Genomic DNA, 13,771 nt, shown 5'->3' with positions numbered 1-13,771 from the left:
TCTTTCCATTACGTAAGGTCTAAAATGACCTTATTGAGAGCAGTGAACACCTTAATCTGTCTTGTTCACCCAGATGCCAAAAACAATGCCTAGTGCATAGTCAGTGCTCACAATTATTTGTAGAAAGAAGGAAGGGCAAGAGAAGTGCCTCATACCCAACACCATGCTATGTGCTCAGGGCTTCTTGGTGGCAGCAGTGCCTCTGTGTGGCATTACAGCAATGGTCCTGTGGCCCTGTACCCCAACCTGGGAAACCATCTCTGTGCAGCCTCTGGCAGCCAGGATACCTTCATAGGCCTCCTCAGTATACTCAGCGTTGATGAACCTGTCCAGGATGTCATTCTCCTCAGCGAAGGCGAGCAGGATCCGAATGATCTCCTTGGTGTTGGGGTTGATGTTTAGCAAGGCCTTCATCAGGCAGGTCTTCCCCGTGTCCAAGGCCGTCAGTTTGTGCATGAGGAAGTCTGCAGGTAGGGTCACAGATAGAGGTGTGGGCAGGAGGGGCCAGCTGCCCTTGACCTCCCAACCCAGAAAAGGGTGTGGGAGCTACAGCCTCTCACCTCAAGATCCTGCTGCACACCCTCTCCCCCGCCTGACCTCCCTGACCCTGAACTCCCCAGTGCTCCTCCTTCTTTTCCAGTTGTCCCTTCTCCAGCTCCAGACTCCTTTGCTGTCTTCTCCTTCTCCATTCTCCATGGCCAAAGAGAGTCCTTTGCTCTAGACCTCTGCACCTTGTCCCTAGTGGGAGACAATCTCACCCACTGCCTGGCTTCCCTGCATCCACCTCTGTGCTGACACCCTGAAATCTCCATCTCCAATCTTCCCCCTCCCCATAGCCTACAAATAGATCTTATCTCCTCCTCTCAACTTGCTCTTCTCTTGGTCCCCTAGACAGCAAGGACCCTACCATCCACCAAGCTACCCAAGTCCAAATGGCACCACCCTGAACCCTCTTCCTCACTCCCCACGTCCTCAAGTTCTGCCAATGCCATTTCTGAAGAATTCTTTGGAACTATTCCCTGCTCCCAGCCGTGCTTCAGGGTCCCAACACTGTTTGCACAACAACATGCAATAACCAGACCATGACCCTCACTGGCCTAGACCCTTCCATAACTCCCCATTGCCCTCAGAGTTGAGTTCAAGTTTGATATTCCAGCATTCCAGGCTCCTCACAATCCAGTCCTCCAGGAGATGGGGCAGGAATCAAGTACCAAGTCGCATCCCTAAACCTGCACCTTCTGCCAGGACTAGGCACTGACCAGACACATCCATGCCACGGCGCCTCTTGCAAAGTTCCTGCAGCTCCACCAGCAGCTCCACCAGCTCCTCCACGCAGCCCTCAGACACTGCTGTAAAGATACGCTTCTTCAGCCGCTTCTTCTTACGCCTCTGCTCTTCCTTGGCCAGGTTTGCACTGAGGCCAGAATAATGTTTCCAACTCACCGTGCATGCACCTCCTGAGACATCTCCCCTGCCCCAGCAGAGTTGCTGGACCTCTAGGGCCCTGCACCAGCCCCAACACCTCACAGGCCTGTTGCAATGCCTGCGATCCCTGTGTTTGTGCTTTGAGCCTCTGGACTCCATGTTGTCCCATGAAGCTCCCCTTCCAATCCACATGTGATCACATTTATCAAATATGTGTCTGGATACAATTAGGAATAATCAGGAAGGATATGTACCTAACTGTTCACAGCAAATTACCTCAAAATATGGAACTAAGAGAAGGAAATTTTCACTTTCATATTTTGCGTTGTTTGAACTTTTCCAATCTATTCATCCCTGTCCTCACACTCCAAATGGACAGTCCTGGTGATGCATTGATATCTCTTCTTGTTTGCATGTGTTCTTGCAAAATGCATACTACTGTTTTGTATGCATGTATTTTAAATTTATATGAGTGGTCTTGTGCTAGTTATTGATCCTCTGTATACTATTTTATAATGACTGGGTATTATTTTACAATTTATAAAATTTGATATTCCACTTTCCCCACTAAATGACCTACAAGCCACAACAATGGCCCAGGCCTCCAGACTTTTATCCCAACCCCGTCCCCTTGATAGGCACAGTGGGAGATGGAGAAGGGCCAGATCTACCTTGGACTGTTGGGATTGGATGGAGTCTCTGTCACATCATCCTGTGGAGACTGGGGGGAGTCCATATCATCACAGTTGCCAGAGACACTGGAAGTATGACAAGAGGGAAGAGAGAGGACAAGTTTAGAAATGGACAATGGAAGCACCCCACAGCCAGGCCAGGCTGCATGACCCAGGGCATGTTGCTGGCCACCCAGTGGAGCTCAGGGCTGGGCAAGGGGCCAGAACTCACCACTGCCTGATGTTGGAATCCATGGGCTTGGAGAAGATGGGGGGAGAGGTCTTGGCAACAGTTGGGTTGGGCTCAAACCCTTCTATCTCCAGGAAGAAGTGTGCACTGAGGGGACACCCAAGCAAGACCATTAGAGCTGGGGCAGCGCCTGTCCACCTGTACATCCTGCACCCCTGCTAGGGCAGGTCCCACCACACTTCAGCCAACTCTGTACAGCCTAACCCCATCCAGCACTCACAGCAGTCCTTAGGGACAGGTACTATCATGGTTCACAGATGAGCCCCTGGGAGGCTGTGGGGTAACGCAACTCACCCACAATCACAGGTAGCACTATGGCAGAACCTGGATTTGAGACTCGGTCTGAGTGACTCCTTTTGCTAGAAATGCTGGGTGGATAAACTCCAGAGTCTCTACTGGGGGTGGCCCAACACCTGGGGGATCTGCAGGTGCAGAGGACTCTTCAAAGATGAGAACAGGGCAACCCCATGGCCATCCAGCTATCCTCAGAACTCAGGTCTGAAGTGAGAGCCCTGCAGGGGAGGGCCCTGGACTCTAAGATCCATGCAGGCCTTCCTGGCTCTTGATGGAGGAGAAAAGGGCCAGAGTCACACTATCTCCTCCCCACCCCCAACTCAGACCCCTTAGTTCAGCACAAGTGTTGTTTGTCACAACAGAAAACAGGATAAGAAGGCTGACCTAGAGCAGGGGAGAATTGAGGGCTCAGGGGGCAGGGCTGAGACACTGTCATCAAGAAGGAAAGCCCCGGCAGTGAGGGGAGAGGCAGGACCAGGGGCAGCTTTCTCTTAGACTGAAGAAGTGGCCCTGTGGCCTGGCTGACCCCAGAGAAGGACAGACACTGCCATAAGAGAGTCAAGACTCAGCCCCAGGGCAGCTCTGGGCCTGCCACAGCCCAGCTCAGGCCCATCTTCAGATACACCCACAAAGGCAGATGTGTGTGAGCATGGAGACCTCAATTCCACACTCAGAGATGAGCCTTCTGGTGAGGCAAGGATCAGGCGGAAGGCGACTTCGATTGCAGCAACACCCAACCCTGCAGCTGCTGCAGTAAATCTGTTGTGCCCAGGACAGTGGCCTCCTACTGCCAGACCTCTCTCCAGGCACACAAGGCTCCCAAGAACTTTTGCTTCCTGCTACCTTCTTGCAGGTTCCCTCCCTTCCTCACAAGACCCCAGAAAAGCTCCCAAAGTGCAGTCCCACTTGGTCAAGTTCAGAAGGAAAGGCAACAGGGAAGGAATCATGGCCCCGGTCTACAGATGAGATAACTGAGGCTCAGTACAGAAAAGCAGCTCATTATGGTTACCCCACACATACCCAAGGTAGAAACCAAGTTGGACTGAGAACCTAATTGCTGATACCCAGGCTCCCAGTTCACACCATAATCCACACTGCTCCACTCTCAGTTCAGCCCTCTGGGCCTGCTTCCAACTGAACCAGCTGCAGAAGTTAGTCACAGAGGGAGGCTGCCCCATACAGCTACTACCCAGGGTGCAGCAGGCAGGAAGGGCCCAGGACTGGCCTGGAGACAAGCCTAGAGGCTCAGAGCTAATTCAGAGGAAGAGCATAAGTAGGGCAGAGGACAGTGCTGGCTGAGATACTGGCCCTCGTCTTCTTGGCTCTTGCCCATCCAAAGGAAACTTCTGATCTGTTTCAAAATCAAATCCTTCTTCCAAAGAGAAAAAAACGGAAGGAGTAAACCTTTGATTGGAAACCCAAATCCTGGGTTCTAGAAACACCTTGCCTCTGCCGCCTATTTGTCCCAGGTGGACACCTGAACCAGGTGTCCTCACCTGAATGGATAGTGGTGAGGCCAGATGATTCCTAAGGCCTACACTCTGGAGCCAAAGCAGCTCTGGAACATGAGAGGCCAAACAGTTTGCTTGCCACACCTTGGACCCTTGCAGTACCCCAGAACTGCCACCCCAAAGCTGGCTCCTTCCCCTATGGCAACCTAATCCAAGGACTACAAACCCATTTGCTGGAGGCTTAGCCTCAAAATATCCTGGTTGGGGTTTTCCAAATTTTCTCCATACAGAGCTCCAACCTCACAACCACAACTTTCCCTCTAAGACAGTTGGTCCAATCTCTCTCCTGGTCCCCACTCCACCCTACCTGAGTTACTCAGTGGTGCATTTACTTAACAAATATTTATTGACCTATGATGTGCTGGACACTGTCCCCAGAGATGGGGGTACAGTGGTGAGCAAGTAGGCAAACTCCCCTCCCTCCCAGATCTGCTGTTCCAGTCTCCCAGGGAGAGAACAGGGCACCATGCTTGAGGACATGGCTTTGCTTGCTCTGAACCAGACATCATCCTTCATCTGTAAGTTCCTCAATGTCAGGAACTACAGTTGCATCATCCTGAATCCCCAGAATCATCCTTCATTCTTCAACAGTGGTCCTGTCTCACAGAAGACCTTGCTGCATGGGTGGGAGAATAGATATGAGAGAAAAATAAATGAGTAGAAGGAAGAATGGTTGGTTGGAGAGATGAAAAGATGAGTGAATGGATGAATAATGAATGGCATGATGGAAGAATGATTGGATGGATGCATGGATAACAATGGATAGATAATGAGTAGTCAGGTATGTAGGTAGGATAAATAGAATAGATGGAGAGATCTGCGGACAGGACCAATAATCAGGCAGACCAACACAAACTTAAACCATAAATGTTAGGAGATTGAATTCTTCACACAACTCCTACTTTGCTCTCAGTTGCCCAAAGCCCTTCCCTCTTCTAAGTCCCAGCCCCTTTCCAGTCTGGGATAAGAAACTGACAAGGGGTCCTTGGCCTCTCCTCACCTGCCCTCTGCTCAAGGCCTCCTCCCAGAGGAGCAGCTGAGGGTGTGAGCAGCTGAGGGTGTGGTTTTGTGGCAATGAGTGCCTGCCCTTCTCTGGGGCTCAGCCAGGCCACAGGACCTCTTCTCCCAGCTTGAGGAGAAAGCTAATAATGGCCCCTGCCTCACTACCTGGCATGGTTTCTTGGGGTTCTGGGGATTGAACTCAGGGCCTTGTACTTGCAAGGCAGGCACTCTACCAACTGAGCTATATCCCCAGCCCCCTGGCTTTCTTTCTTGAAGGATTCTTTGCCCTGTCCCCTGAGCCCTCAAGTCTGGCCAGCCACAGCTCAACCCTATCTTCAGACACACCCACACAAGCAGACAGGCATAAGAATGGGAACCACAATTCCACAAGGACAGTCCAGGAAGCCAGATCATGAGAGCATCTGTCTACCCCAGGATGAGGACCCAGGGCAGGGGTCAAGGCTTGACCCTACAGTGTCCTTGCTGGTGCTGAGTTGCTATGCTGGACTTGTCAGCTCTCTCCTCTCCTTTTCTTTCCTGATCCTTCACGATCTCGTCCACTTACTCAAAAACTATTCATGTGCTCAGTGTAGGAAATTTAGAGGGTGAGGAAGAGGGAAATGACCCTTGCAGGGACACCATCCTCAGAGATTCCAACCAGGGCTAACATATCATCCCAATGACAGCTTCGGCCTCTGAGGAACTTGGGGCTGTTGGAGCTCAAGGGAAGGAAAGGTCCTTGCAGCAGAGGACAGGGATGGGATGCTCTGCTAGTTCAGAAAAAGCCCAGAAGGCAGAGAAAAGTGTCCTGGGGAGGAGGAAGAGGGCTGAGTCTGAGGAAGGAAGTCCCCAGTGGCTGGAGGTAGGATGTGAAGATGGGAGTGAAAAGAGCCATGCTTGGGAGGACCCAACTGTTGGGCAAGGACCTAACTCCTGGGACAGCACAGCTGCTAGGCGTCAGGGCCTGCAACATGGCTGCCCTACTTGCTTCTGCACCCCACGTCCCTCCCACCATCGTAGGCACAGGGCCAGGTCTTGGCCCCAGGACATCCTGGCTCCTGCCTGCTGCCAATGCTCATTGTTTATTCAGCTTGGGCCAGAGGGCACCACCTGGGTGTTGTTAACTCAGGTGTACAGACAATTCTAAACCATTTCTCCTGCATTTCTATCCCTTCAAAGGAATAACTCCAGGACTGGGAACAAGTCCCGGACTGGAAAGGTGCTTGTCTGGCCACCTGTGCTGTCTGAAGCAATGCCTAGCTCTCCCACAGCCCCCAACAGCCTGCATCTCTGATCTTGGGCACCACCTTGCTCACAGGGAATAGCATGACACTCAGGCAAAGCCCCCAGGTCCAAAACACCTCTCCTTACTGTAGACCTCCCATTTCCTTCAATTCTATCGCTAGTACACAGTTGCCTCATGTTCAGCAATGCCCTCTTTCTTTGCATATATTCTTTTATTTTCCTGTCTGCAAACCCAAGTCTTACACTTGGTTCTGCAGGAGATGCCCAGACCTTCCCACAAGGGCCCTCAGAGAATCTCTGGGCCACCAGTGTAGGAGACAAAGGTCACACCTCATATCCTCCACTGGGCCAAGCAGTCAACCAGTAAGAGCCGCGCCTAGAGCAGTCCATGAACAGTAAGGAGCTCATAAAAGGCAGCCTGAGGGCTGGGGTTGTGGCTCAGTGGTAGTCGCTCGCCTAGCACACTTGAGACACTGGGTTCAATCCTCTGCACCACATAAAAATAAAATAAAGGTATTGTGTCCACCTACAACCAAAATTAAAAAAACAAAAAGAAGAAAAGAAAAGGCAGCTGACTGATCCCGCTGTGGGGAGACCCTGGGATTTTCCCAAAAGCCCGTCCTCAATCCTTCCTCGAGATCTGAACCTCCCCTGGTGTTGTGGCTTGGATATGAGGTATCCCCCAAAAGCTCAGGTGTGAGACAATGCGAGAAGGTTCACAGAAGAAATGACTGGGTTATGAGAGTCTTAAATTCAATTAGTGATTTAATCCCCTGATAGGGATTAACTGAATTGGTAACTGAAGTGGTAGGGTGTGGCTGGAGGAGGTGGGAATTGGGGCGTGGTTTGGGGTATACATTTGTACCTGGCGAGTAGAATCTCTCTGCTTCCTAATGATGTGAGCTGCTTCCCTCTGCCACTCTTCCACTATGATGTTCAGCCTCACCTCAAGCCCTGAGGAATGGAGTTGGTCTTCTATGGACTAAGACCTCTGAAACTGTGAGTCCTTAAATAAGCTTTTCCTCCTTTAAAATTGTTCTGGTCAGATCTTTTAGTCACAACAGCAAAAAAAACTGACTAAAACACGTGGGAAATTGAGAAGGGAGGGTGGTCCTTGCCAGCATAGCTCAAAGATATTTCTGCTCTTTCCTAGATAGGCACATATAGACCCAGGCTGCCCATCTTGCTCCTGTGATACTTATCTCCATCTCTACCCAGTTTCCTCTCCTGAGCTCCAGGATGAAATCTCTATGTAGATATCCTCAGACACCTCTTACCCAGCATTTCACACCTTAACTTAGACCATTTCGCCTGACCTTGCTCCTTCTCCTCTGATAGAACCAAGTCAGGGATGGTCCCACCATCCCTCCAAGTCAACCCAGCAGAAGGAGGTAACTCCAGTTCTTTCTCCCTTCCCACCCAAAGCAGATTCCATGACACTAATACCTCTCTGATATGTCTGTCCTTTCCTCTCCATCCCTGATACCCAGGATAAGACCTAGCCACCTGTCACTGGGACTTCCCAACAACCTCCCCATGACCTCTCTGGCCCTGCCTCCTCTCCAATTCATCATCCACATGGATCACCCAGAGTAATCTTTCCAAAATGCAAATCTCACCAGACCTTTGCACAGGAAGTCCCTACATGGCTCCACTCCCGCTTGGGATTGTCTCAGTTTCTTAACTGACCCCCAAGACCCATCCCCAGTGAGATTCATTGCCCCCAAAATTCTTCTACTCTCTCAGCACTTCAGCTGTACCAAACTTCTCATTGGTCCCTACCCTGAGCATCTGCTCCCACATCCCCCTGCCTGGCATGTCCTGTCCCTTCCTCACCATCTACCAACATCCAGTCTAATATATCACCTCTCTAGTAAGTACCCCAAGACTGCCCACAGGAGAAAAATGACCTGCCCTTCTTCAGGTCCCACTCTGCCTGGTTCTCCTCTCTCTAGGCACTTCTTGCATTCTCCTTGGTGCCCCTCCCTCTAGTCTGTGAGCAGAAGTGGGTATTCTTTCCCCCAGTGTACCTGTTTCCCTGTCCAGGGCCTAACCTTGGGCCTGATACAGAGGACAGCTCAATGATTATGTCTTTAACAACAACAACAACAACAAAAACACACTGAGAAGGAAAACACCAAGCTTGCCTTAGGCCCAAGAGGAGGCTGGGAAGGGAAGAGAGGAGGCAAAGCAAATGCCCATCCTAGGTACAGGGGAGGCACAGCTGTGGTGGTTTTCTGCTCTATCGGCCCATCTGAGAGGCATCAAGTCATCTGAAGGATGGAGACCCTGCCATGGCGGCAGCTCAGGGGCAGGAAAGAATGAACCTAGAGAAGCCCCTTCCCTACTCCTAACCTTTCCAGTATCTCAGAAGCCTGTCCTCAATCCTTCCTTGAGATGGGAATGAACCATCCCAGCTCCCAGAAGCCTCACAAATAATAACAGTGACAACAATAAAGGTAACAAGTTGATCACTATGGACACACGCTGAGCACTGGCCTCACACCAGACACTGTGCTGACCACTTGGTTGCCATAATCCCAATTAACCATCATCCTGTGAGTTGGTGCTATTGCCAGTGTCCCCATGCAGGGATCCAGCTTGACTACAGCCTGTCTTGGTCCCAGCCTGCTAGTTCACCCAGACATGTATCACAACCCTATGGGACAAATAAAGTCCTTAAGGTAGTGAGACAGAGTGTTGTGCTGGCTGTTAACCAGCACCTAACTGTCATGGGACATGTTAATAATTGAGAAATCCAGATACCTTCATGGCCACCTTTGTCCAGGCCACCTTTAACATATAAACCCCTTCCTCCAGCCTTAGAGTACCAGGATCCTCCCAAGACACACCTCTGTCTGTAAAGCCCCAGTAAATTACACTTGCAATCCAGGATCTATCTTAATTCTCATAGAACGGAGCTCTGCCTTTGGAAGCTGGTTCTCATACACAGAACTGGGGTGGGTTTTTTCTTTCCTTTGTTTCCAAAATATTCCTTTAAACAGATATGGTTAGACAGCTTGATTAACCTGGCCAGACATACACAAAATGAAAGCCATCGGTGTGTGTGAAAAATGTATCTAGTTGAGGATCCATGCCACCTGGAATTCCCACCCACCTTTTCTCTCCTTTCTCAAGGATGGCTCCAGCAGTCCCTCTCCTTCTCCAGGAGCCTTCCTGAATTCTTGCCTCAGAGTCCCCTGACTCCTCTAGGAGTCATACAGTCATATAGATATCTCCGGCAAAGTATGCAGTGCTGTTCCCCCAATTAAACCTATTTAGACACCAGACCACCCCATATGATGCTGATAGTCTTAGGTCACAGAAAGCAGGGGATCCTTGGAGTAGAGCTTTCTGTGCCCCACTTGCACAGAAGCCAGGTCCAAGTCTGCCAGTCCTACCTCTTCTTGGTGGGGGTGACTTCCGCTGGCCTCTTCTCTGTCAGGACAACAGGGTTCCCACTGGGGCCAGTGGCCCTTCTGCCCACAAGTGGCACCATCTCCTTTGGATGGGCATGCATGGCTAGAATGCAATCATAAGGGAGATTCTCAGGTTGAGGGGGCATGGAGGAGTTTCAGGGGGTTTCATACCCCCAGGTGATACCATCCAGCTACTACTCACACCCCCTAGGACAGGGAGCTCACTCCTCATCTTCCCAGGCTGCCAATCCTTCTTGGGAGTAGAGAGATTGTCCCTGCAGCTTCTCCCGTCCCCTGCTTATGTGGTCTTAAGAGAGCCCAGCAAAACATCCAGGTGAGATCACCAAGGCCCTATAGTCTTTCCTCTAACTAACATCTCTAGCCCCACCAGACTCCAGGTGGACTTGTGAAGATTAGTTCTGCTTTCCTGATGCTCCTCTCGAATTTGTCTTCAGATCTATGTTTAAAGATATTTGACCTTGACAGAGCAAGATTGTCACCTCCCCTTCTCTAAACACCAAGTTCCTAGTTACACAGCCTTGGACTCCTCTGGTATTTTGAATTTCTCAGCACCCAGCTGGTCTCTGCAGCTAACACACTGATCACATCTGTCACAGACACATTTGCCTGGAGGGAGCAATTGAGTCCCTTCCCCTGAAGTCGACCCCTCAGTCTAGATCTACTTTACCAATGTTTAGGATGGGTTGAGCATTATACTGAGCTCCAAGGGATGCAGAGATGCTGGGAAGACGGACTGAGATAATTTCCAAAGAGACTAGGGAAGGCATCTTGGAGAGTACCCTAAAGGCTGCTGTGTGGAAGAAGGGCAATCTCGGCAGCCAGCACAGCCCATTCAAAGACCAGGGATCACAACAGTTCAGAGCGTGGCAAGGAACTGGTGGGGCTGGAGATCCTGGGGGGTCCGTGGAGAATCCTTTTAGGGAAGGGCTCAGTAGCAGGTGGGGCCTCAAACACCACTTAGGTGCCATGGCTGAGCTGGGGGTATCAGGGAGCAACAGAGGGCTCAAGGGCTACAGGGGCTGGGGATGGGAAAGATCAGTGGCCTGGGGGCCAGGAGGAGATAGTTGGGGGGAGGATGGAGATGGGGCAACTGCCCACATCAGGTGAGATAGGTGGGGAGAGGATGGTGTGGACAGGAGGCAACTCTGCAGTTAAGAGGCTAATCTTTGCTTGAGTCACCTCCTGGAATTTACTTGGATACACAGAGGAACCGGGAGGGGTGGATTTCTCTAAGATGAAGTAGGGAGGGGTGGGATAGAGCCAGAGCCACTGGGTCATGTCCCAGGTAGGAAAGTTTCCTGGAGGGAGTGTCCAGAGCAGGTTGTCATCAAGCTGGAGGAGCTTTGAGATAAGACACCCCCTACCCATGCTAAAAGTGAGCAGGTTCAGGATAAAGGGAGTCACCCTAGGGAGGGCACTTTGAGGCAGGGAGCTTTCAGGAGGGGCCTTAATACCAGCCAGGTGGAGCAGCCCATGGGGAGAGCCTCAGGGACACTTGAATCCCTTCTATATCCAGTCACAGCCTGATGAAGACAGGTTGGCCTTGACTGCTCTCCAAGCCCCCAAAGACCCATGGACAGAAGGATAGATCCATGGGAAGAAGGATAGATCTTATCTCTTACCCATCCCTGGGCCTCTGACTTCCCTCCTAAGAAATGGGCTGAATGGTCCCCAAGGACCATTTAACCCTAACCTGTGGCACACTAATTGATCCATCCTCCCTGTCCTATGAGTGTGGGCTGCTCGGGGCAGCCAGGACGGGACAGACCAAGACAATCTGGACTGGGCCATAGCAGCTATAATTAGCTCCCTGAGTCACCCCATAAACCCTGCAAGCTTACTTGCTGACCTCTCTTGCTGCCCTGGCCCTCCCTCTCCCTGGGATTCAGCTTCCTCACCTGGGAAATGGAATGTCACACCTCATAAGTCCTGGCAATGTTGAAATGACCTGTCCTGTCAACCACAGGAAGATCTCAAGGCTGCTGGTACCTGTGAGGTACCTGGGCCCTGACCCTCCTCACTGCATCACCTCATCCCATCCTGAACTCCTGTCACACTTCTGGCCCAAAGAACTACATCCTTGAGCCCACCAAGGGAGACAGGAGCCTCAGCTCTGCCCTCAGGCAGCTGTGAAACCATCTCTCTCCTTATGTTCCTAAACTCAGGATTCCTGGGTCCTTCAGAACCTACCTTACATACCCAGCAGCCAAGGGCTCGCTTCTGTGCTTCCCCAGGTAGAGCCCAAGCTCCTTCCTGACTTTCCCAAGGTATTAGCAACCAGTATACAAGGCCCAGGCAACCCCTAGGCCCACACCCTGGTCTCCCGTGGACTTGGAGGGCACCAGCTGCCCTGTATGGTGAGGACTTACCTGTCAAGGTCCTGGGTGGTGATGATAGCTCTTGCTCTGAAATCACCGCATGTCCAGGGCCCAAGGCCCCCCGCTGGGATGGCGGCCAAGGCAGCGAGAGATGTTCATGGCAGACACAAGGACTGCTGATGGCTAGAATGAGGTGTCAGAAGCAGAACTGGCTGGGCTACCTGCCCTCGGCGCCAGTCAGACCCCACCCACCACCCACGTGCCCCACGTGAGTCACCCCCACACCCACACAGCAGCCTCACCCCATGGGGAAAAGAAAGGGGAGGCACCTACTTTGGCACAAGGCTGAAGTTCTGGTCCCAATGTTCCTGCTTGTATCTGATGCTGAGCAGATAAATTCCATCAAAAGCCTCAATTTCTTCAACTGAGTGGGAATCATGTTAGAGAACTCACTTCCCAAGAATGAAATGAGGTATCAAAGAGATCATGGGGAGTGAGAGGGCATAATGAACCTTCAAGTGCTCTGCTCAGGACTAATGTGCTTGACCTCAGGGTGTCCAGCCCCAAGACTTGGCATCTGTCCTTCAAAGTCAGTCCCTGGGATCAGTTCCTCAGAGACAGAGGAAGTCCCATTCAATGATTTCTACTCATGCATCATGGACCTTAAATCAGACAGCCTCCCAGCTTCCTGGCTGTGTGACCTTGGGCAAGTCATTCTCCCAAGTCTTAATTTCCTCATTTGGGAAATGTACATAACCACCTTGCAAGGTTACTCTGGTACTTAAATGAGAGAGCAAATAGAAAGGACTAAAACAAGGCCCAGAGTGCAGAAAGAACAAACTGTGACAGCTATCAAACATACTGCTTTGGTCATGCCAGTTTATTCTCCCAACAACTACGTGAGCCATCTTTCTCTAAGTCTTGAACATGACATGAAGATTCTGTGCCCTCCCTCCTGACCCAGGCCACTGCTGGGAAGGGGGCGGAGCACAGCTTGACTCAGGGTTTACACAGCTGCTCCCTCAGGCAAGATGTGGGCAAGACATGGCAGAGACAGAGTGGCAGCATCTGCTGATGGTGATTGTGCTGGTGGCTGATACAGCAGGGACTTTCCCAACTGCTCTGAGGAGACAAACCCCTTAATTCCACATTACCACAACCTGCAAGGCCTGGGGAGGTGGCTGGAGGCAGGGTCAGGCTTCCAGGTCATGAGAGCAGGACCTGCAGTCAGTACAGGGCAGAGCAGGCTTTCCAGTGTAGGTGAAGAGGAGGCTGCTTTTGCAGTTTAAGCTAAGGGTGCCCTGAAGTTCCCGCTGGTGATTTGAAATCTCTTGATTGTACTGAAACTCCACCGAAACAGCCCAACCTTGGATGTAGCATAGTCCCCACCATCCTGTTACTCATGGACCCTCTGCTGACTCAGCCCCTCACCTCACCCCCGAGATTGCTTCTATCTAAGGATACTGCAGATAAGGCTGTTGCCAAACCTCAGTGTTGACATTTTCCCTGTGCTTCTTCTCAGATGCCAGGAGGGAGCTGGTTAAAAAGGTCCCCCTGCAAAGGCATGCACTGTGCCCAGCAAGGAATAAGGAAAGCCCCCTCTTCTATAAGTGGC

General features: G+C 51.3%; 1 protein-coding gene across 6 annotated transcripts in view; it reads right to left on the bottom strand.

Moving 5' to 3' along the window:
- The window catches only part of Trpv3 (transient receptor potential cation channel subfamily V member 3), a 70,593-nt gene extending 58,262 nt beyond the window's left edge, over nt 1-12,331 (bottom strand). For 5 of the 6 annotated variants that reach the window (XR_007107718.1, XM_047545021.1, XM_047545022.1 and 2 more), the window contains exons 1-6: nt 12,208-12,331; nt 9,800-9,920; nt 2,329-2,433; nt 2,097-2,183; nt 1,260-1,414; nt 288-464 (exon numbers count right to left, since the gene is read on the bottom strand). Coding sequence is in view for 5 of the 6 variants with exons in the window: in XM_047545021.1 (XP_047400977.1) it covers nt 288-464; nt 1,260-1,414; nt 2,097-2,183; nt 2,329-2,433; nt 9,800-9,918 (643 nt within the window). In the remaining variant the exon portion in view is untranslated. Of the gene's footprint in view, nt 1-287; nt 465-1,259; nt 1,415-2,096; nt 2,184-2,328; nt 2,434-9,799; nt 9,921-12,207 lie in introns of those variants that run through there. The other variant, XM_047545025.1, reaches the window with a different exon arrangement.
- Nucleotides 12,332-13,771: the final 1,440 nt, after the last annotated feature.

This window comes from Sciurus carolinensis, chromosome 3 (assembly GCF_902686445.1).
Source record: "Sciurus carolinensis chromosome 3, mSciCar1.2, whole genome shotgun sequence".
NCBI classification, from domain to species: Eukaryota; Metazoa; Chordata; class Mammalia; order Rodentia; family Sciuridae; genus Sciurus; species Sciurus carolinensis.
The sequence above is the reverse complement of the archived record's forward strand: the minus strand, read 5'-3'. Positions and strand labels throughout refer to the sequence as shown.